The sequence below is a fragment of the Suillus paluster genome, assembly GCF_016628075.1.
Source record: "Suillus paluster strain FC165 chromosome Unknown EDB91scaffold_23, whole genome shotgun sequence".
Classification (NCBI taxonomy): domain Eukaryota; kingdom Fungi; phylum Basidiomycota; class Agaricomycetes; order Boletales; family Suillaceae; genus Suillus; species Suillus paluster.
In genome coordinates this window covers 70,036-89,180 of record NW_024537583.1, presented here as the reverse complement: position 1 = coordinate 89,180, position 19,145 = coordinate 70,036, and the positions used below count along the sequence as shown (strand labels likewise).

The window sequence follows — 19,145 nt, the reverse complement described above, 5'->3', positions numbered from 1 at the left end:
GCGGGTGTAGCTGAACGGGATATGCACGGGTGACGCGAAATGAACAGAGCGATGACCAGTAAAACAGCGTGATGCAAGCGAGAACAGGGCAAGCAACAATGGAGGGGGGGTATCCGGACGGGTACTGGTGCATTTGCGCGAATCGACAAATCGAGTACGGGCAGACAGCGAGCGAGATGTGTAGAGCACTGAGATGGCAGCGTGATAGCGACAAATCAAGCGCAGAGCATGAGGCATAGATGTGGCGCATAAACAGGCGGACGAGTGTGGGGGGGAAAGGTATTTGATAATCATAAGATTGACACATAAACAACAAAATGAAAGAACAAAAAAACGAAGTTGGCGTTGATGGATGGTGTGATGGTTGAGTTGCACAGAATTAAGGTCATGATGCTCGTGGGATGAATATGATGCACGCGGGGATAGATGGTGTGGGTGTCCGAGGAATGGATATGCGTTTTCAGTGAGTGATAGCCGTGATGATGAAGAATAATAAAAGAACGGGTGGGAGACCATGCGCGTCGTCGACCCTATGAGTTTTCATCCTCACCGTCCATGCCTGCTAGCCGCTCCCTTTCTGCCTGATTCTTCACACGAATGGCTGGCAACACGGCTGCGAGAGACACCTGCTCGCCTTCTTCCCACCGTTCCAGAGCCCACTCTCGTACCAGTATGCTCACCTGCATGATAGCTTAATTAGCAACTACACATGTGCAGCTCATTAAGACGCACCTTCATGAACCGCTTGCCAGCGTATTTCTTGTAAAATGATTCGTGACGGATGGGTTTGAGGATATAGTTCAGCATCAGGTTGGCGGTCGGAATGATGGAACTTTCCGCATACGACGAGTAGTGCGCATGATTAGCAGACTAAAATCCGACAATGTTATCAACGTGATCGAGATGCGGTAATACACACAACGTACCCATTTATCATTGCCAAGAATGAGGCGTCCCAGCCAGGTCGCAGCAGCAGCGACTAGCGAAGGTGGAGTGGCCAGCAACCGCCACTCCAGTGTGCCCACCTCCAATAGATACTTCCCCATCGTCCTTGATTTTACATCGTAATCATCCGCCTTGCTTATACGCCGCAGAAAGTGCATCGGGTTCGGATAGCTCAAGTTCCAGTCAATCGTCTTCAGGACGTACCGCTCTGCAAGAAGAATCTCGGATTCGGTGTACGATGAGTCCGCGCAGTGAAGGAAGTGCGAGACGGATGGTGCGACAATCTCTTCGACCTTGGAAGCAACGAAGAGGCACGTAATGCCCACGAGCTGGAGTTTAGCGAGGGAGACTACGCGTGCCGACAAGAATCTATCGATGATGTTCACGCAGAGAAACAGAGTCTCAGGCAGCAATCGGAATCGGGCGTGTACTTGCACTAGCCAATCGAGAAGGATCCCGCGCATGGACCAGGCCAACTCTTTTTGCGACGCCATGTATTCCGGATTGGGAAGTGTTATGAGCTGAGGGTGGCACGTTAATTCAGACAAGATGACAAACGATTCGAGGACTCGCACCTCGGTCTGCTTCATGTACTTGAAGATTTCGACAACATACTCGCTGACCATCAATGGATCATCGGCATCCTCAGCATCGAGATCGTCCCACTCGTCACCGTCGGGATCAGCTTCTGGCGTCACATTGACATCGAGTACAGCCGCCACTTCTGCCTCGTGCTGGGCTTGCTCGTCTACATCGGTCTCTGGAGCGTCAGAAGACGTCCGCCGCTTCTTAAAGACACGATCTTCTTGAACATCGTCATGCGTCTCAGCCTTTAAGACGAGATGTGAAGAGGTTCGTCGAGCAGTCTGAACACGTTGGACCTCATGAGTGATCACCTGCTGGGTGTTTGCGCCCGACCTGCGGGTTGAAACGCGTCGCAAGGGCTCCGGAGCCGGTGGGTGATCATCCACGGCCATCGCATCTTCATCATTGACCGTGGGATCGTCCTTGACATCTTTCAACGGTTTTACCTCTGGGACTATCGCAGACCTAGTAGTGCGACGAGTGGTAGTCTGTCTTAAGGGGACGGTGGGCTTCGCCTTGATCACTACACCATCAAACGTTTCCTTGGCTGGTGCGGCAACTTCCTTGCCTTTGCCCTTTCCATCCTTAGCAACTGTGGCAGCGGCCTTATTCTTGTTGATGTTCTTGGTTGTGACTTCGCCAAGAGCCTCGCGCTTACGCTTGCCCTGAAGAGCAGGGTCGACTTTGTTCTCATCGTTGGCCCCGACTTTTGCGCGAGAGGCGGCGGTAGCGCCTAAGGCCCTAGATTGGAGCGTGGCAGTAGGAGCAGGAATAGCGGACGTAGATGGGGGCTTCACACGAGAGGCGATACGAGATGGGCGGGCGTTGGCATTTTCGCTGTCCTTCTGGACCGCCGTACGGCTAACCCGCGTCACACGGCGAGTCTGTAACATCGATCAGCAACAAGTCCGCCGCGATCAAGGAAAAATCTGAAAAGTAGGGGACTTACGGGTAAGTTTGAAGACATGAGCTATCTAATTGACGCAGAAGGTACTCTATCTGTGCGTGCAGTAGATGGATAAAATAGAAAACGAAGAGCGAACGAAAGATGAGAGGAACTACTTGAACTATTCCAGAAATGGCCATTTTAAATTTCAACCATCCACACATAATACAAACAAACAAACGCGTCCGCGTTTCGTCACGTGACAAATGCCATTGTTCACGCGCGCGAGGGCGCTAGCCTTTGGACGCAGTCCATTAACGTTTATTATCAGTGGATGGGCTGCGCCAGCTTGATTGTGGTCGAATAGAAATCACTCTGGGGACGGAGACCACCGTGGCGTTTCGCCTCGCGGGTCCCGCATGGCGTGCACAGTTATGTGATCGGTTGTCACAGATTCCCATCAGTGCGCTGGCGTACATAAGAGATAACTAATCTGCGCTGATGGCCCCTTGCTTAGACTTATCTAGGTATTAAATATCATTCTCAAATACGAGTATCATTTGTCGCAAAAAAGAGTGATTTAATTCATAACAATTCCAATATATACAGCAACGAGGAGGCGGAATACACGATCCGCCTAAACGCCATCACTAGAAGATTCCAGTCCGAGAGATCCGCACGTCCAAGAGAAACATAACCGCCCGTAGAGTTTCCCGTGCCCTAAAAGGGCAATCTTGGAAGCAGAATACAGGCAGCGACAAAACCCCAGGAAATACATCACCTCATCAGGATCCCTGAGGGAAGGCGTCGCAGCGGAATGATGCAACCGAAACCAGGACCACCGCAGTCCAAAGGAAAAGCTTGTAACTAAAACGCAAATCCTGCAACCGAATCGCGAACACTGAAACCGAGACGCAGACATGAAACGGAAAAGAAGGATAGGGAAAAAAGGGAAGAAGGAAAGAAGGAAAAGAAAGAGGAAAGGAGAGAAGGATAGGGGGAAAAGGAGAAAAGGAGAGAAGGAAAGAAGGAAAAGGGAGAAAGAAGGAGAAAGAAGAACTCTGCAAACGAGACGCACTGAAACTGAAACGCGAGCTCTGAAAACTTGATGCATCAAGAGTCTTCGTGCTTACGACGAGTCTTTGGTATCGCGTCGTCCTGATCCAGACCTAGCTTCCGTTTCACAATTGATTCCTCGAGAGGGATAACGACGGAGCTGGCGGATAGCCAGGAGGGACGAGCGATGGGTATACCGAGACCACGACGATTAATGACTGGCCGCTGACAGACATCAGACTGGATACTGGGATATGCGGAAATCGCATCCGCGAGAGGTGAGTTCGGCTCAACGTCGAATGCAAAATATGTGCATTCTGCGTTGAAACGCGGAACCCAAGAGGGCATCGTGAAAGGGGGAGAAGGGGGAGGAGAGAGCGGAGGAGAGCGTGGTGAGGATGGGACTGATGTATGCGGCGTATCGACCTCGCAAGGCAGCGATACTACAAAAACAGTTAACCATCAAGAATGCCAGAAACCGACAAAAGCTTACAGTCAAAGTCATCTGTTGATGCCATCGAGTAGCAGGAGGCCGAGGAAGCGATAGACTCATCGTCAGAGTCATCTTCAAAGACCGAATTACAGCTCTGAGCAGCCGAGGAAACTTTAGATACGGCTGGAGGAACCTCGGGCTCTTCTGCTTCCTCTTGAATGACTGAGATGGCGATTCCTTAACAGGCAGTCGAGTCAGCGCCAACCAAAACAAAGAGATAATCGACCTACCAATCCTCTTCTCCACTTTAGTCAGCTCCGCCCTCATCTCCACATACTGGCGGAAGTATTTCTTGTTCTCGTCCTCCAGCTTGTTGGAGGCTCGGTTGGCTGCTTCGACCTGATCCCAGAGGCGTGTGCGTTGGGAGAGGAGCCGCTTGATGTCATCCCGCAACTCTGCGTTTTCGTCCGCACGACGATGCAAAGCTGCACACTGATCTCTGAGACCTACGACCTCAGTATACGCAAGCGTGAGGCGTTCCCTCATTGCGATACTCTGGTCCTCACTTAAGGAATCGGTAGCTAGAACGTCATCAGCAAGGACAGTTGCGGTGGAACAAGATAACACGTACTGCTCGAGGCATTACCATGGAGTATGACTTTCCCGTCCGGAGATATGATCTTCAGCTCTGGAATACCTGTTCGGAGAGTCAAAAGACGGCGAGGAAGATGACGAACGAGCCTTACCTGCAGCCGCCCTCTTCAACTTCCGGAGCTCCTTCTTAGCTCCTTCCAACTCCTTCTTTGTCCGGATGAGCGTTCCTTGCAACACTTCGACTTCTTCATCATGTTCGGTCTGCAAGTCAGATGAGTCCTTCCTATCTGCTGTGAGTTCGTCGCGCTCGGCCCTCAGATTCGCGACCTCGAAACGAAGCGCAGTATTCGCAGATTGCAGAGAGGATAACATAGACCTTTGGGAGCACATCTTGGCAGTGGCATCCCGGCACATAGAGTCAGCCTCATCGCGACGGACCTGCTCGATTTCCAGGTCACGCGTAAGTCGGTCCATGTTGTTAGCCAAAGTCACGTTCTCGACCACAAACTCATCGATTTCAGCGTGCGCGGAGTCAAGAGCGTCCTGCACGCGCAGGAGCTGCTTCAGAAGAGCGGCATTCTCGTTCCACGCATCGGAGAACAGTGCGTGGACGTGGTGACGAGGGCCGATCGGGGTCTGATGTAGACTTGGGTTAATAACCGAACAGCTGATACTCCACTGCAAACGAGGCTCAGGGAGGAGACCGGGGCCATCCAGAGACGCTTCTAGGACGGCCGGAGACGATGCAGACGATGGAAAGCGTGACGGTATGGAGACTAAAGTACATGTGGCTGGCATAGAAGCAGCCTTGGAGGGGAAAGCTGCCTCCTCCGCTGCCTGAAGCATGATGACCGAAGTGGGATCCTCAACAGTCGGGGGGTTGCAGAGGCAGTTGTAGACATCGAATGCCAGCCCAGCGGTGATGACGAACAAGTAGAGCAGGATCAAGATAACAACCTTGAGAGTCGAAAGGACGAGGACGAGCGTGGAGAACGCGGAGGAGCGAGAAGGAAAGCAAGGACGGCAAACATAACACTGGTTGTCGGAAGACATAGTGATAGATAGATAATCGTCTGTATATGCGTGTATGCAAATATGCGGACGATGAGAGTGAGCAAGAAAGATGTCCACTGGCGTTTCAGCTCTCGGGAGCGGGTTTTTATATCCTGGGGGCTGACATCTAAAGTCAGTCTATGCCAGCCTCATACTCACCATCGTTTCAACAGATTTCGAACCGGCCTGCAATACTTATTTTGAATGCGGCTGACAAGATAAGCTAATTAGCACTCAGCCACATTAAAGCAAGACTCAGCGGGTTGAAAAAAAAGAGCAAAGTTGGAGATCTTGCCGTGCAGCATGTAGATGAGAACGACCGACCAGCAACGCGAGTCTGAGGCGTTTGTTTGGATCAGAAGCTGTTGCCAAACAAACCAAGTCCATGGCTGCCTAGCACCTTGTCTCTCATTAGTACTCTAGTATTAGCTATAGTACTTACTGTTCAGCGCTGCAACGTTGTAATAGTCGAACAATATCTTGAAGTTCGTTGAAAAGTTCAATTTGTTTTTCAAGCTATTCTTCGATCGGTTATCTTTTTTTTGCTTATGTCTTCTCCATCTTTGATGCATCTATTTTCCACATGCCTTTGCCACTCCGCGTCGTTGTTCCCTTTCCGCGTCGCTTTCCGAGATGATTGAGCTGATAATCGGCGTGATGGGCACGAGAACACAGCCGATTTTTCTCTGCAAATGCGCTCTTCAAGAATTAGTCTTGCAGTTCTGTTGTCGTATTAGCCGCGACCCATATAGCGCGCAGTACGAGCACCAATGTAAGTTTGGTAAATGAACCTGATATCCAGGGTGAGACAACTCTGACGTTCATTGTTGCTCCGCAGGTGACAGTGTATGAGCAACGCGGAGAAGCGTTGAATCTCATTCGTCGCCTTGAAGACTCAGTCTGGTTTGGTTTTCAGGTTCGGCAACTTCAATTGCCTTGTGTACCAGCTGGAGTGGTAAAGTTCACGAAGTGAGCATGGCTTACTACGTCTTCCCTGAAAGCAACCGCGCTCATCTATGAATTATGGTGAGTCGCCCATCTTGAGGAAGTATTTTTCTTCTATTGTATTTCTCTGATACAAAGTTCCACGTTAGGACTTACCTCTTCATTCTGCAATGTATCGCACAGAAGAGTGGCCCTTGGAAGTGAATCTCCGCTACATGTACGTCAGTAACGTCATCCATCTACTTCCCAAAGTCAGGACATAATATTGCATCGCATAGTGTATGCATACTAAGTTTCACTAACTCCTGCTCAGGTCCCACTGTGAGCTTCTCTCGTGTGAGGCCATCTTGCACTGGTTCGAGAGGGTTTAAGGTGACCTTCAAGTTGATTTATACACTTCCGTGGCTCGACAACATATTCTAGAATCCAGAATGACAGACACCTTGCTTTCACTCTATAATGCGACTGACCCGTCGAACTTGATGGCGTTGATTGGTCCAGTGAGATGTGACTTTTACTCCAGGCTGATACTGTCACATGCGCGATAATTGCCATGCCAGTGCTTTCTATTCACACAAGTAAGGACGTTCATGGTTCATGCAGACATTCGGTCAGTTTCACCTTCATTATCCAACTCCCTTTTCCAACTCCCTTTTAATTTCCCTTCTCTTAGCTCGAGCACAATTTGTCAACCAACTTCCCGGCTCTCTAGAAGCGCGCGGAAATGCACTTTCTCGGGTTTCTGTGGACCAAATGGCCTTTCAGCCGCACTGGAAGAATTTACCGATCAATTGGGCGTCAAATGGAACAGATTCATGGTTTTCGCACGTTTTGCATGCGCCCTTTTTCATCTGTAGGCGCTTATCCTCGGCTGTCAAAATCCCTATCTACATGTCAACTCTGTGTGACATGGGATTACCGATGGCTTCTTTTGGTACTGCCTGGTCGAATGCCCAGCAATGCGATTCCCCGGAAGGCGCTGTGAGCTCATCTCCAAACCTCAATCATCGTTTGACCCTGCATGCATCACAGGATACAAGTTCTGTCTTTGCAATTGCAATTCCTGCGTTCATGCACAGCCCTCCTAATCTGACATGGTGACTCGATCTCTTTCAGCAGGAGTTCTGACCCTCATCTATGCTGCTGTCGATATAGTGTCACTCGCTATTGTGGCTGATTCAACTCTAAATAATAATATCACCCTACTACCATCTATTTTCAACATTCATCTCTTCGAACTCATCTCACGAGCTACGCTGGGCAGAGGATGTCAGTTCGCCGGAGATTTCCCGCTTACGCACTCCTGATTGAAGACCACCTGTGTTCATGCTTTCGCTGCTTATGCGTAGGTAATCGTTTTGACATCGTGTTTCCTTTCCGCGGAATGTGTGAAAGACCGTCGAAGAAGTGTTACGACCAAACCTTGATCAGAATACCTTATTTTCCGCCATCAAGCTGCCATCTTCTTTTTCCGGCCCGTGTTGATACGAAGTACTCGTCGCAACATCCATGCAGGCGAAGGCGGGCACGAGTGGTGTAAGTATACATACATGTCAAGTTACTTTTTTTTCTTACCTGTGTAATTTGCAGCTGGAATTCAGACACGCAAGAATTCGAACTAGCGCTCCCACCAACATGGCCTTAACTCATCGTTACCTAAACAAGAAAGAAGGAACCTCTTTGCCAGGTTAGCCCTACGTCCCTGGCCATGCCCTGACTCCATTACATGCATGGACGTCGAGACGACACTGACCTGCCGAGAATATACAATTCCGTGAATCAATATCTCGGTGCAAGTGGAACTTCATCAGGCCTACAATGTGAAGTGCTACTTCGCTAGGTCTCAGATCTTCTGAATTCTGATTGCTCACTTGCCGATTTCAGATCCTGACGCGTTTCAGAATGATGCAGATGGCACTTTCTCCGTACTTGGATATGGCAGGGGCCGGGCCAACTATGAACAGCTCAGGGGTTCCAGACCTTCTAACTACGTACCACCGCCGCCGCCATCAACGGCCCGGGGTCTCAGAATTCATGTGCGGCATTTCATTTGAATCCAGATCACTATTGGTTGCATAGATACACTTCAAGTGCGCTAGTCTGCCTGATTTGCATCCAGTCCATTACTATTTTTGGCGCGTGGATTTTGCACCTTATGTACTTACTGACATCATATTACGATCTGCTAGCTGTTGGAGTCTTAGGTTAGGTTTGACCCATATGGGTGGACGAATACTGGCTCTCGGCGAGACTTTGAAAATATCTCCACGAAGCAAGAAGCCAGAGAATACATCTATACATAATGTAGGCAAAATGACTTGGACATACCAGTTGTCGCTCAGTTTCCCCCCACTCTTTATTGATTCTGACATCTTCTTTGTGCATCGTCAGGACACGCTATGTTCGAGAAGTACCGAAGTGCAGAGGCTTTGAAGGGCACAGACTTTGCGCCTGAAGCCTTGTCTTCCGATGGGTATAAGACAAGAGCAGCCCCTCCAGGCCACCAGGAAATACTAAATGGACGGCCTTCTGAGAGGGCTGTCATACATCTTGGTGATGCACCAGATGGAGGACTGACTGCATGGCTGGTCGTTGTTGCGTGAGTATTAGGTTGCATGTTTAATTCTTTGAATTGGTCGCTGACGTCTTCGTAGTGCCAATTTGCTTCTATTTTCTACGTGAGTTTTCTCAGTTTCTTCCCCTCAGTTAAGCTCAAGACATTCCACTAGATTTGGTTTATCTAATGCATGGGGTGTAAGTAAGGTTGGTCACTATGTATTCGCAGATCATGCAAATCCCCGCTTTCAGGTCTTCCAAGCGTATTACGAGGAAAATTTACTACGTCACACTTCCCCTTCAACAATGTAAGGTGCTGGATTTGTTTGATGGAACCTTGTAACTGATCTATCCTATATTTTTACATTCTCCAGAGCATGGATCGGTTCTACGCAGGTATGACTAATTCTCAGTAGACTTCTGTAGCTAACCAGTCCTGCTAGTACGCGCTCATCTACCTTCCAGCGCTTGCGACGGGACGACTGTTTGACCTGGGATACTTCAAGATACCGTGCTTCACCTGTAGCTGCGTCATTGTTGTGTGCACCTTCCTCATCGCGGAATGCACACAGTACTGGCAGTTCTTTCTCGTACAAGGTCTCGTTTTTGGAATGTGTTGCGGAATCATAGTTGGCCCCGCGCTTGTCGTCGTCTCGCATTGGTTCCACAAGAAACGTGGCCTTGCTTTGTCGCTTACTGCCATTGGGGCGTCGTGTGGCAGCACCGTGTTCCCTGTAACGGCACAAAAATTGATTCCGTTGATCGGGTTCGTTCGACCGATCATAGACAATCTATGTTCGCTTATACGCCTTCAGATTTAAATGGACCGTCCGTGTATTTGGGTTTATTCTGATCGCTACTCTAGGAGTGGGCAACATAGTATGTCATCAGCACCTGTGGATGACTCTTTCACCAATGTATTTTCCCGAAGTTACTAAAACGGCGGCTTCCGCCCGTCAATGTTCATGGGGGACTCTTTAATCTCAAAGTATTCCGCAACATGGCATATTCCATATATTGCATTTCTGGAATAATGGTATTTTGGGGACTTTATACAGGTATGTTCGTGACAATTACCACGGTGGCTTTCTGATATTCTGAATTGGTTCCGCCAGAACTAACATATATCTCCGTGAGCGCCATTGCAATTGGCGTTTCCAAAGACTTTTCATTCTATATTCTCGCGATCGCCAATGCCTCATCTACGTTTGGACGTGTGACGTCTGGCCTAATGGCAGATAAAGTCGGTATGTCTCAATATCAGTGGACTAAAGGAAGATAGCTTGATACTCTGACAGGCGCACTCAACACCATGGCAGCTTTCACTGCTGCTGCTGGAATTGCAACATTTGCCTGGCCATTTGCTAGAAATGAAACCCAGCTCATTGTAATATCCTCCATCTACGGGTATGTGCGGCACGTGTTCATGACTGGCTGCCAACTTACTCCATCCAGCTTCTCCACAGGAGGATATGTATCTCTATTCACTATAGTTGCCGTGGAAATGGGAAAGATTGAAGACGCTGGGCGCCGAGTGGGAATGTTCATGTCCATTTCTGCCTTTGGAGCCATTGCAGGTCCTCCAATATCAGGCGCCATCAGTACTGCATCAGGAGGGTTTGTCGAAGCCGGTTATTATGCAGGTACGTTTGCTATTTGTACAGTCTTTGCGTGAGTGTTGATCTTTTCCAGGTAGCATCATTATGTGTGCTGTGGTATTGCTACTTTGGGCGCGATACCTGCACCTCGAAAGTCTACAGGAGAAGTGTTGATGATCCATTCAGTAAAACGAATGACTCAGCCGTGTTATGGAACAAAGGTTCCTTTACAAAAAGGGACCATCGGCATAATTTATAGATGGTGCAGAGCACAACCGACGATACTACGTGACATATTTAGTGTACTTATATGCAACTCACAAGGCAGTACAGTGGCTCACAAGCTTACTATGTAGGGACTACTATTATTCAAGGACCTACTTAGCCACTGAGTACTGAACGGCGGAGTACTAGATAATTCTGGGCGAAGTATATGTAAGTAGTCAGATCAAGACTTCCGAGTCCTCCGAGTCTGCAGATCACTTATCCATGGATCGTAATTCGCATCGTCCACGACAGCGTGACTGGTGAAACAACCTGCGAGCCCCCAGTGGAACTCGCCGTCAAATATGTCTAGAACAGCATTATGATATAATCGAGATTCAGGGAAGCACGAAGTCTTTGAGGGTATGTATATACCAGCTGAAGTTTCACACAAGTGCGGCACAACTCGAAGCCATTGATTCCCACTCTCTGACCCAGTTCTCAGTAGACTTACGCAGTCGGCATTACTGATTGGCACGGTCAAATGACACACACGAAGTGACGATAGTACATTACCATCGGGAATAAACTATTACATTGTAGGCTCACTGCTCATGCTCTGCAGTAAATCATGAACACTGCAGCCAAATATTGGTAAACGGCACATGTATGTCCCCTCGGCTAGAATGAATGCAAGAGACCTCTGCTTAGGCGAGGCCCACGGGAAGATAAAGCTTCTGCTTCTGCTTCTGCTTCCCCTTCTTCCTTTTCCACCAGACATATCTTCAACCTTTCTGAGAACACAAGCACTGACGGTCGGAGAAGTTTCCCAGAGAATGTCTCGAAGGGACCGATTCCCTTTAACCCTTTCGAGTGAGAGTTACAAGACGAGGGTAATTCTGGGAATGCAGCAGATATAAGCGATGGCGGTGGCATACTTTTCTTCGCGGCAGCGCCTTGCTGTAGTGCAGAGGGGCTGGTACCGATGTCGACACCCATAAAGTAGAAAACCAGACGTCCACAGGATGTTCCGCCGATGTTAGTTGGAGTGGGAGCGGAAGAGGTCGATGCAACGCCACCCCACACCTGTGACGGAGATTGGGAAGAAGACCCTGTGGCAGTAGCGTGTTTCAAGTTTAAGACGGAACCAGATACCATACAGGCAAAGCCAGATACCGTTCCTAGGTTACGATGTTTGGCGCCTCGGAAATGCCGGAGGTACTAGCACAGTAGACGGAGTCCCGACTCTTGGTTCGTGGGAGTAGCAGCCATCCGTCTACTGACTGTCGGGGATCTCGCCATCAGATTCACCGCAATACAAACACGAGTCAGAACACCTCAATTTCAAATCCGTTCCGAGAGACGAGCAGATAAGACTTCTCTTCTTCGTCAAACAATTCGACGACAGCATTGACGCTCCCTGCTGTATCAGAATGTTCCATATAGTTGGGAGATCACAGGCCGTCGATCCGTTGACGCGAAACCCGCGGATGACAGCTTTGGCAGCGACGATTACGGTGGCGGAGTTCGGTGCAACGAACGCTACATGATGCCTATGATGAAGTGAGAATAAATTCATGGGGTCCGGGTTCGACACTATCCTTACTAAGCTACGGTAGGATAAAACCTTCCCCGTTACGTTGTGGATATGACGATCTTCGTTCTGTGGCGGCAACGTGTGAAGTTGTTGTTCCCTATCCCCTCTTCGTCTTCGTGTCTTACGAGGTCATATTTGTGCTATGGACTTCGACCTGAGGCCTGATGTACCGTGAGAACGATTGTAGATGCGAATACCACACATTTTGAGCCCGACAGGCGGCTTGCAAAATGTCTCGATTAAAATGTTGCTCCTAAAATGAGGGATCACAACGAGTAAATACATAGCGGCCTATCAGTACGAAGCAGCAATCAACAGACAATATTGAAAAAAAAAAAACTGACTGTTGATCTCGTTACTTGTATATCTCCCGCTTGTATACAGTCCGTCATCACTGAAGAGGATTCTCGGCAGAACCGTGGCGGATGTATGACAACTTCTACTTATCATTTTTTCAGCACCTGCTTGTGAGAGTGATGCGGCACTGACTCTGGTGCCGAGTAATAAGACTGTAACTCTAGTCTTCCCTAGACAGACCATAGACGAATGAAGAGCTGAACACAAGCTGAACATGCAACTTGAGCAGCTGAGTTTGAATTCCAGTTGTTGTCGCCCGACTCGAGTTTGTTCTATCTAAACGAACGTTTATGTAGATTTGACGTCCGACAGCGTCAGATACCCAGACCCTATTTTCGTGTAACGATGAACGCTTCTCGGGATCGATATGACCTCGCTGACTACTATGAGTCCTTCGACTATGGAAATCGCTTGCAAGGACATCAGTGAGCGCTCAGTACTGTGTAATATTTGTGCCCACACCACACCACCTTCACGTGCAGTTTGATATCGCCTCATCCAGTCGCAGTGTAGTCACACTGATTCTGAATCACCCAAAGATGAGCGTCTCGGTAAGTATACATACATGTCAAGTTAAGTACTTATTCTTGGTTTTTTATCAGTGTAATTGTCACTGGAATTCCATCAGTGTGACGACACGAAATATTTCGAGAGGGGACTTGCTACTCCACCGACATAACCTCGGGCTCCGAACATATCTCACTCGGCGTTGCTCAATACCTAAACCAGAAAGAAAGAGATATCTCATGTCCTGAATTTACACTCACCTAACTAGCCCTAAGACCTTAGCCACGCCCTCGCTCTATTGGACATCGAGACGACGCCGACCTGCAGGCTGCATCGAGAATCCACAACTCCGCGAATCAATGTCTCGGTGCAAATTGAGCATCAGGGTTATACTGCGACGTTAGGTCTTAGATCCCGTAGCACCGCTGATCACTGACTTGCCGATTTCAAATCCTGGTGCTTTTCAGAATAAATGCAGATGTACATGATCCGCACTTGGACACAGGGGGCGCCTCAACGTTTAACCATCAACGGCTCGGGCCCTAGGGGTGAACGAAAGGCCGATAACCCGAGGTCCCGGACTTTTTGACCACCACCACCATTGCATCATCATTAACAGCTCGTGGTCCCAGAAACTCATGTTCGGCATTTCATTTGAATTCAGATCACTCTTGATTCGATGTGCAACTCCAAGTGCGCTAGTCTACTAGTTCCGCTTAGTCCCGTTGCGGTCAACTGATTTGCGTCAAGTCCATTACTATTTTTTGTGCGTGTATTTTGCGCGTTGCCGTAGTTTCGACCCATATGAGTGGTCGAACGGAATACTGGCTCTCAGCGAGATTTGAAGATAGCTCCAGGAAGCACCAAGCGGGATGATTATTCATCTTTACAAAATGTGGGCAGAATGACTTGGACATGCCAGTAGTCGCACTGTTTCCCCCCACTCTTTATTGATTCTGACCTCTTCTTTGTGTATTGGCAGGAGAAGCTATGTCTGAGAAGTACCGAAGTATGGAGGCTTCGACGGGCACTGATTTTATGTCTGAAGCCTTGTCTCACGGCGGGTGTAAGACAAGAGCAGCCCCTCCAGACGACCAGAAAACACCGAATGAACAGGCTCCCGAGAAGCCTGTCATACATCTTGGTGAAGCACCAGATGGAGGGTTGACTGCGTGGCTGGTTGTTGTTGCGTGAGTACTTGGCTACATTTAATACTTCTTTGAAATAGTCGCTGATGTCTTCACATTACAGTGCCAGTTTGATTTTATTTTCTACGTGAGCTTTCTCAGTTTCTTCCCCCTGTTCAATAAACTCGAGACATTTCACCAGAGTTGGTTTATCCAACGCATGGGGCGTACGTAAGGTTTGTTGATGTATTTCCAGATCTTACAATTCTCCCCTTTCAGTTCTTCCAAGCGTATTACGAGGAAAAATTACTACGTCACATTTCCCCTTCAACGATGTAAGGTGCTGGATTTGTTTGATGCAATATTGTAACTGATCTATCCTACATTTTTACATTCTCCAGAGCATGGATCGGTTCTACGCAGGTATGGCTAATTCTCAGTAAACCTACGTAGCTCACCTCTCTTACTAGTACGCGCTAGTATACCTTCCAGCGCTTGTGACAGGACGACTGTTTGACCTAGGATACTTCAAGATACCATGCTTCGCCTGTAGCTGCGCCATTGTTGTGTGCACCTTCCTCATCGCGGAATGCACACAATACTGGCAGTTCTTTCTCGTACAAGGTCTCGTTTTTGGAATATGTTGTGGTATCATGGTCGGCCCCGCGCTTGTCGTCGTCTCGCATTGGTTCTACAAGAAACGTGGCCTTGCTTTGTCGCTCACTGCCATTGGGGCTTCGTGCGGCAGCACAATGTTCCCTGTAATGGCACAAAATTTGATTCCATTAATCGGGTTCGTTCGGCAGATCATAGATAACTCATCCCCGCTTATATACTTTCAGATTCAAATGGACCGTCCGTGTATTTGGATTTATTCTGATTGCTACCCTAGGGGTGAGCAACACAGTATGTCGTCAGCACCTGTGACGACTCTTCACTAACGTATTATCCCGAAGTTGCTAAAACGACGGCTTCCACCCGCCAATGTTCGTGGAGGGCTCTTCAATCTCGAAGTATTCCGCAACACGGCATATTCCATATTTTGCATTTCAGGGATAATGGTATTTTTAGGACTTTATACAGGTATGTTCGTAATAATCACTGACAATTGTCTCTGTCATTTTCTGATATTCTGAATTGGCTTCGCTAGAGCTAACATATATCTCTGTGAGCGCCGTCGCAATGGGTGTCTCCAAAGACTATTCATTCTATATTCTTGCGATTGCCAATGCTTCATCTATATTTGGACGTCTGACGGCTGGCCTGATTGGAGACAAAGTTGGTATGTCTCGATTTCGATACCTGTCGACTAAAGGAACTTGATGTTTTGACAGGCGCACTCAACACCATGGCAGCTTTCACTGCTGTAGCGGGAATTGTCACTTTCACCTGGCCATTTGCTAAAAATGAAACCCAACTCATTGTAATATCCTCCATCTACGGGTATGATCGGCATTTGTTCATAACCAGCTGCCAACTCACCGCATCTAGCTTCTCTACAGGAGGATATGTATCTCTATTCACTGTAGTTGCCGTGGCAATGGGAGAGATCGAAGACTCGGGGCGCCGAGTGGGAATGTTCATGTCCCTTGCTGCATTTGGAGCCATTGCAGGTCCTCCAATATCAGGCGCCATCAGTACTGCATCAGGAGGGTTTGTCGAAGCCGGTTATTATGCAGGTACGTTTATCATTTGCGCGGCCTTTGCGTGCGCGTTGATCTTTTCCAGGTAGCATCATTATGTGTGCTGTGGTATTGCTACTTTGGGCGCGATACCTGCACCTCGAAAGTCTACAGGAGAAGTGTTGATGATACATTCAGTAAAACGAATGAAGCGCTGTGTTATAGAACAAGGGTTCCGTTGCAAAAATAGTTTATCGGCATAAATTATGGATAGCGCCGAGCACAAACGACGACGCTACGTGTCCTCAGGCTGTTTAGTGTGCCGTGAAGGCGATTGCAGATACGAATATGAGAATTTTTGAGCCCGACAGCCGCCTTTGGGACAAGGGGGTGTCAGCATGTAAAACCAGATATATATGCACATACCACATCATCTTTCCGTGCATTCCCCGAACGTACAGTTGGCGATCACCCCATCCAGTCAGTGTAACCACGCTGTGATTTTGAATTGGCGTGTCCTCCATCATCAATGGTATCAACGATTCATAGTCATTGTGCGGGATCATATGTCAGGAATGTACATCAAGGAACTTCACAGTCGTCTGAGGCCCTCACTGTGACCACTGACTAGTCTCAAGGTACTCAGGTCAAAGTTTAAAACAAGTAAAACCATCATGAACCCAATTGCAAAATATTTGGTTCAGACCACTGGCCTCTGTTTCGGCCGCGTTTACCACGCCTGCTTGATGGAGAAGTCTGAGTAGCCGTTGCTGTAGAGTCTAGAAAAACTATAATGATGGGCCCGGGAAGATTCGGAGATCTGTCTGCACGTGACCAACGCTGGTTCGAGCACAGCAATTATTGTTTTACAGCAAGTTTTACAGCTTTACATCGTTCCAGAATTCGAAGAGGACAGTGGATCCGAGACACTGACACAGATAGCATCATTCATAGGGCGCAAGGCAGCCATGATGTATCAACACGTGTAGAGGCGATGCAGATTCGTGCAGGCATACAATGCATACTGTGCGTGTTGGAAAGTTGGGAACGTGGGAGGGGCACCCCAAACTAGGCACCCCTATATGCCGCCCATGCTGATCGGATGGGTGTCTTATAGCACGGGCGGTCGATTGCCAGTAGACTCCCCAAGAGACCCCAACAATGGAACGAGCAAGATTGAGAAGATCAAGACGACTGAGAACTACCGAAGACCAACCACGTCGGACTGCTATCCCTCCGCCAGCACGGCCTACTCCCACCCACCCCAGAGAGACAAACGTAATACGATTGCCAGAAGGGAGTGGTCTAGGGAGGTTTCCCCTAGACGTAGGAGGACCTGGTGATGCAGTGACAAGCGTGTGTTGGTCAAGAAATGGAGAACAAATGTTCTCGGGTTCTCGAGATGGGACGATCCGGGTCTGGTCGTCAGGGACCGGGGTCCAAGTCGCTCTCCTCCAGGGACACACCAACACAGTCCACGCTATCGCAATCTCTTTTGATGGCCGTTTCATCGCAAGCGCGTCGTCTGACTGTACCGTTCGCCTATGGAGCGTACGTACTTATGAAGCAGTCAGCCCACCCTTTGAGCACGCCGATGAACTCTATTGCGTCACATTTTCTCCTGATCGCAAGCGTGTCGCATGTGGCGGGAAAGACACCAAGGTGTACCTGTGGGATATCGAGCCATACACTAAACCAGAGGCTGGTATCACCGATACCTGTGAAGAAGCTCCGGAGTTGCCGTTGGCCCCCTCAGACGAAGATGTAAGAGCTACTTGCACTATGCGCTTAATTGTTTGAAGTAGCTGACGCGGCATTATTTTAGATTCTTAACGAACTCTTGATACAGGAGGTAGAACATCGTATTGCTTATATCTTCAATACTCATAACCACCTACAGGTTGCTGGCTTCCTTCCCCCGCTGGCGCTTCAGAATGGAGTATGTCTATCGTACCATAGCGTAATATTTCTGATTTGACTCTCGCAGGTTCCACCCGACCTGAATGTTCCTTCGGCATTTAATTGGCACAGCGAAGAGATCAACGATCCCCCTGAGGTGAGTGCCAGCGTATGGTCCAAATGTCGAACGCTTAAAATATCATCGTCTTAATAGGGTGCACCGAGGAAATTAATTCACCCCGTCGAGTCTTCCGAAATCGTTCCTAGCCCGTCACCTCCCTCATCCAAGCGTAGTTTCTTGGACAGGCTACCACTATTTCGTCGTCGAAATGATATCGGTAGTTTTTAGCGAATTCGTAGGTGCATCCATGGCACTATGTAAGCAATTGTTCAAGATATCCAGATTCCCGATGAAAACTTATTTCTTTGCTGTAAGATACAGAAATAGGTCCATGGGGGCTGTACCCACAGACAGACCAACTAGTTGTATTGCAGTGTCGTATTGCAAAATTCAAGTTCAAGTTCTGTATCGATGGCATTTTGTGTCAGTTCCACTGGTTACTCTTCCCTACCATGCCTTCCTGTTGCTTAAAGAATCATTGACACGATATTTAGTCGATTTTCCCCTTGTCTTGCATTGAATTGAAAACGGGTTGGTTTATTCGCAACACGCACGTCTGCATCGTAGCGCTCTATGTACATCATTCACCCAAATTCCTCAAGCAGGGGAACTTCATTGTATTCCTCTCACCTTCACCGTAATCAAACAGACATGGTGTTGCAGGTTAACGGAAATCAATGTACGCAAGCTTACGATTTAGCACTACCTCTCTATCATCATCGTGACAGCGCTTGGCCGTGCCAGTCCCCGGTTCCTGTTTGAATCAAACTGTCCTACATATCAGACTAAAGATGCTGTGATATGGCTTCTTGCTGCTGGTGCGTACGATTCGGATGTAAGTACTGAGTATATTTACAGTCATAAGAATGTCATCACCGGTGCACAGGGAGCATATCGTCTCGACCTCGTTCCTCGGCCAGCCGATATACTCTCCGCGACAATTTAAATGTTCAAGGTACTGTAATTGATAGTGAACACTGAATTATATCATAAAGACTCTCTCGCTTTCCATCTCATGGAGCGCAAATTTACTTTGTATTTCAGCAACAGGAGCTTGCCC

At 48.4% G+C, this 19,145-nt stretch overlaps 6 protein-coding genes across 6 annotated transcripts; 3 read left to right on the top strand and 3 right to left on the bottom strand.

Annotated features, from left to right (window-relative positions):
* Positions 1 to 75: 75 nt before the first annotated feature.
* On the bottom strand, positions 76 to 2,598 carry EDB91DRAFT_1130360 (cyclin-like protein). The gene is made up of 5 exons (XM_041318596.1): positions 2,480 to 2,598; positions 1,521 to 2,414; positions 927 to 1,466; positions 733 to 870; positions 76 to 680 (listed from the first exon to the last, which is right to left on the bottom strand). Exons 1-5 carry the CDS (start codon positions 2,495 to 2,497, stop codon positions 531 to 533), a joined length of 1,740 nt encoding a protein of 579 aa, XP_041177556.1. The 5' UTR covers positions 2,498 to 2,598; the 3' UTR covers positions 76 to 530.
* Positions 2,599 to 3,321: 723 nt separating this feature from the next.
* Positions 3,322 to 5,729, bottom strand: EDB91DRAFT_328447 (uncharacterized protein). Its single transcript, XM_041326873.1, has 5 exons — positions 4,652 to 5,729; positions 4,537 to 4,602; positions 4,196 to 4,486; positions 3,966 to 4,142; positions 3,322 to 3,915 (listed from the first exon to the last, which is right to left on the bottom strand). Exons 1-5 carry the CDS (start codon positions 5,550 to 5,552, stop codon positions 3,530 to 3,532), a joined length of 1,821 nt encoding a protein of 606 aa, XP_041177555.1. The 5' UTR covers positions 5,553 to 5,729; the 3' UTR covers positions 3,322 to 3,529.
* A 2,966-nt stretch (positions 5,730 to 8,695) lies between these two features.
* Positions 8,696 to 11,074, top strand: EDB91DRAFT_328480 (MFS general substrate transporter). The gene is made up of 13 exons (XM_041326874.1): positions 8,696 to 8,830; positions 8,889 to 9,096; positions 9,152 to 9,175; positions 9,227 to 9,251; positions 9,306 to 9,361; positions 9,428 to 9,449; positions 9,497 to 9,819; positions 9,869 to 9,932; positions 9,985 to 10,111; positions 10,169 to 10,300; positions 10,352 to 10,460; positions 10,509 to 10,696; positions 10,746 to 11,074. The coding sequence occupies exons 2-13, from the start codon at positions 8,897 to 8,899 to the stop codon at positions 10,823 to 10,825; spliced, it is 1,350 nt and encodes a 449-aa protein (XP_041177554.1). The 5' UTR covers positions 8,696 to 8,830; positions 8,889 to 8,896; the 3' UTR covers positions 10,826 to 11,074.
* Positions 11,075 to 11,562: 488 nt separating this feature from the next.
* EDB91DRAFT_1081715 (uncharacterized protein) lies at positions 11,563 to 12,737 on the bottom strand (the record flags this gene model as incomplete). The annotated part of the gene is made up of 4 exons (XM_041315407.1): positions 11,563 to 11,620; positions 11,670 to 11,967; positions 12,140 to 12,397; positions 12,623 to 12,737. The coding sequence occupies 4 exons, from the start codon at positions 12,735 to 12,737 to the stop codon at positions 11,563 to 11,565; spliced, it is 729 nt and encodes a 242-aa protein (XP_041177553.1).
* A 1,569-nt stretch (positions 12,738 to 14,306) lies between these two features.
* On the top strand, positions 14,307 to 16,251 carry EDB91DRAFT_1247977 (MFS general substrate transporter; the record flags this gene model as incomplete). Its single annotated transcript, XM_041322873.1, has 12 exons — positions 14,307 to 14,506; positions 14,568 to 14,591; positions 14,646 to 14,670; positions 14,723 to 14,778; positions 14,845 to 14,866; positions 14,914 to 15,236; positions 15,286 to 15,349; positions 15,400 to 15,526; positions 15,594 to 15,725; positions 15,778 to 15,886; positions 15,935 to 16,122; positions 16,172 to 16,251. The coding sequence occupies 12 exons, from the start codon at positions 14,307 to 14,309 to the stop codon at positions 16,249 to 16,251; spliced, it is 1,350 nt and encodes a 449-aa protein (XP_041177552.1).
* Positions 16,252 to 17,448: 1,197 nt separating this feature from the next.
* On the top strand, positions 17,449 to 18,313 carry EDB91DRAFT_1247976 (WD40-repeat-containing domain protein; the record flags this gene model as incomplete). Its single annotated transcript, XM_041322872.1, has 5 exons — positions 17,449 to 17,829; positions 17,891 to 17,917; positions 17,966 to 18,004; positions 18,053 to 18,121; positions 18,179 to 18,313. The coding sequence occupies 5 exons, from the start codon at positions 17,449 to 17,451 to the stop codon at positions 18,311 to 18,313; spliced, it is 651 nt and encodes a 216-aa protein (XP_041177551.1).
* Between the last annotated feature and the right edge of the window lie 832 nt (positions 18,314 to 19,145).

Excerpts from the sequence above, each read along its gene's own strand:
- EDB91DRAFT_1130360 (XM_041318596.1), bottom strand. Across the intron at positions 1,467-1,520 it reads AGTACATGAAGCAGACCGAG|CTCATAACACTTCCCAATCC; the intron begins GTGCGAGTCCTC and ends TGCCACCCTCAG. Across the intron at positions 871-926 it reads TTCTTGGCAATGATAAATGG|TCTGCTAATCATGCGCACTA; the intron begins GTACGTTGTGTG and ends GTCGGATTTTAG.
- EDB91DRAFT_328480 (XM_041326874.1), top strand. The coding sequence starts at position 8,897 with ATGTTCGAGAAGTACCGAAGTGCAGAGGCTTTGAAGGGCACAGACTTT. Across the intron at positions 9,820-9,868 it reads AAATTGATTCCGTTGATCGG|ATTTAAATGGACCGTCCGTG; the intron begins GTTCGTTCGACC and ends ATACGCCTTCAG. Across the intron at positions 10,112-10,168 it reads ATTTTGGGGACTTTATACAG|AACTAACATATATCTCCGTG; the intron begins GTATGTTCGTGA and ends TGGTTCCGCCAG.
- EDB91DRAFT_328447 (XM_041326873.1), bottom strand. The coding sequence starts at position 5,552 with ATGTCTTCCGACAACCAGTGTTATGTTTGCCGTCCTTGCTTTCCTTCT. Across the intron at positions 4,487-4,536 it reads CCATGGTAATGCCTCGAGCA|CTACCGATTCCTTAAGTGAG; the intron begins GTACGTGTTATC and ends ATGACGTTCTAG. Across the intron at positions 3,916-3,965 it reads ATCAACAGATGACTTTGACT|TATCGCTGCCTTGCGAGGTC; the intron begins GTAAGCTTTTGT and ends CTGTTTTTGTAG.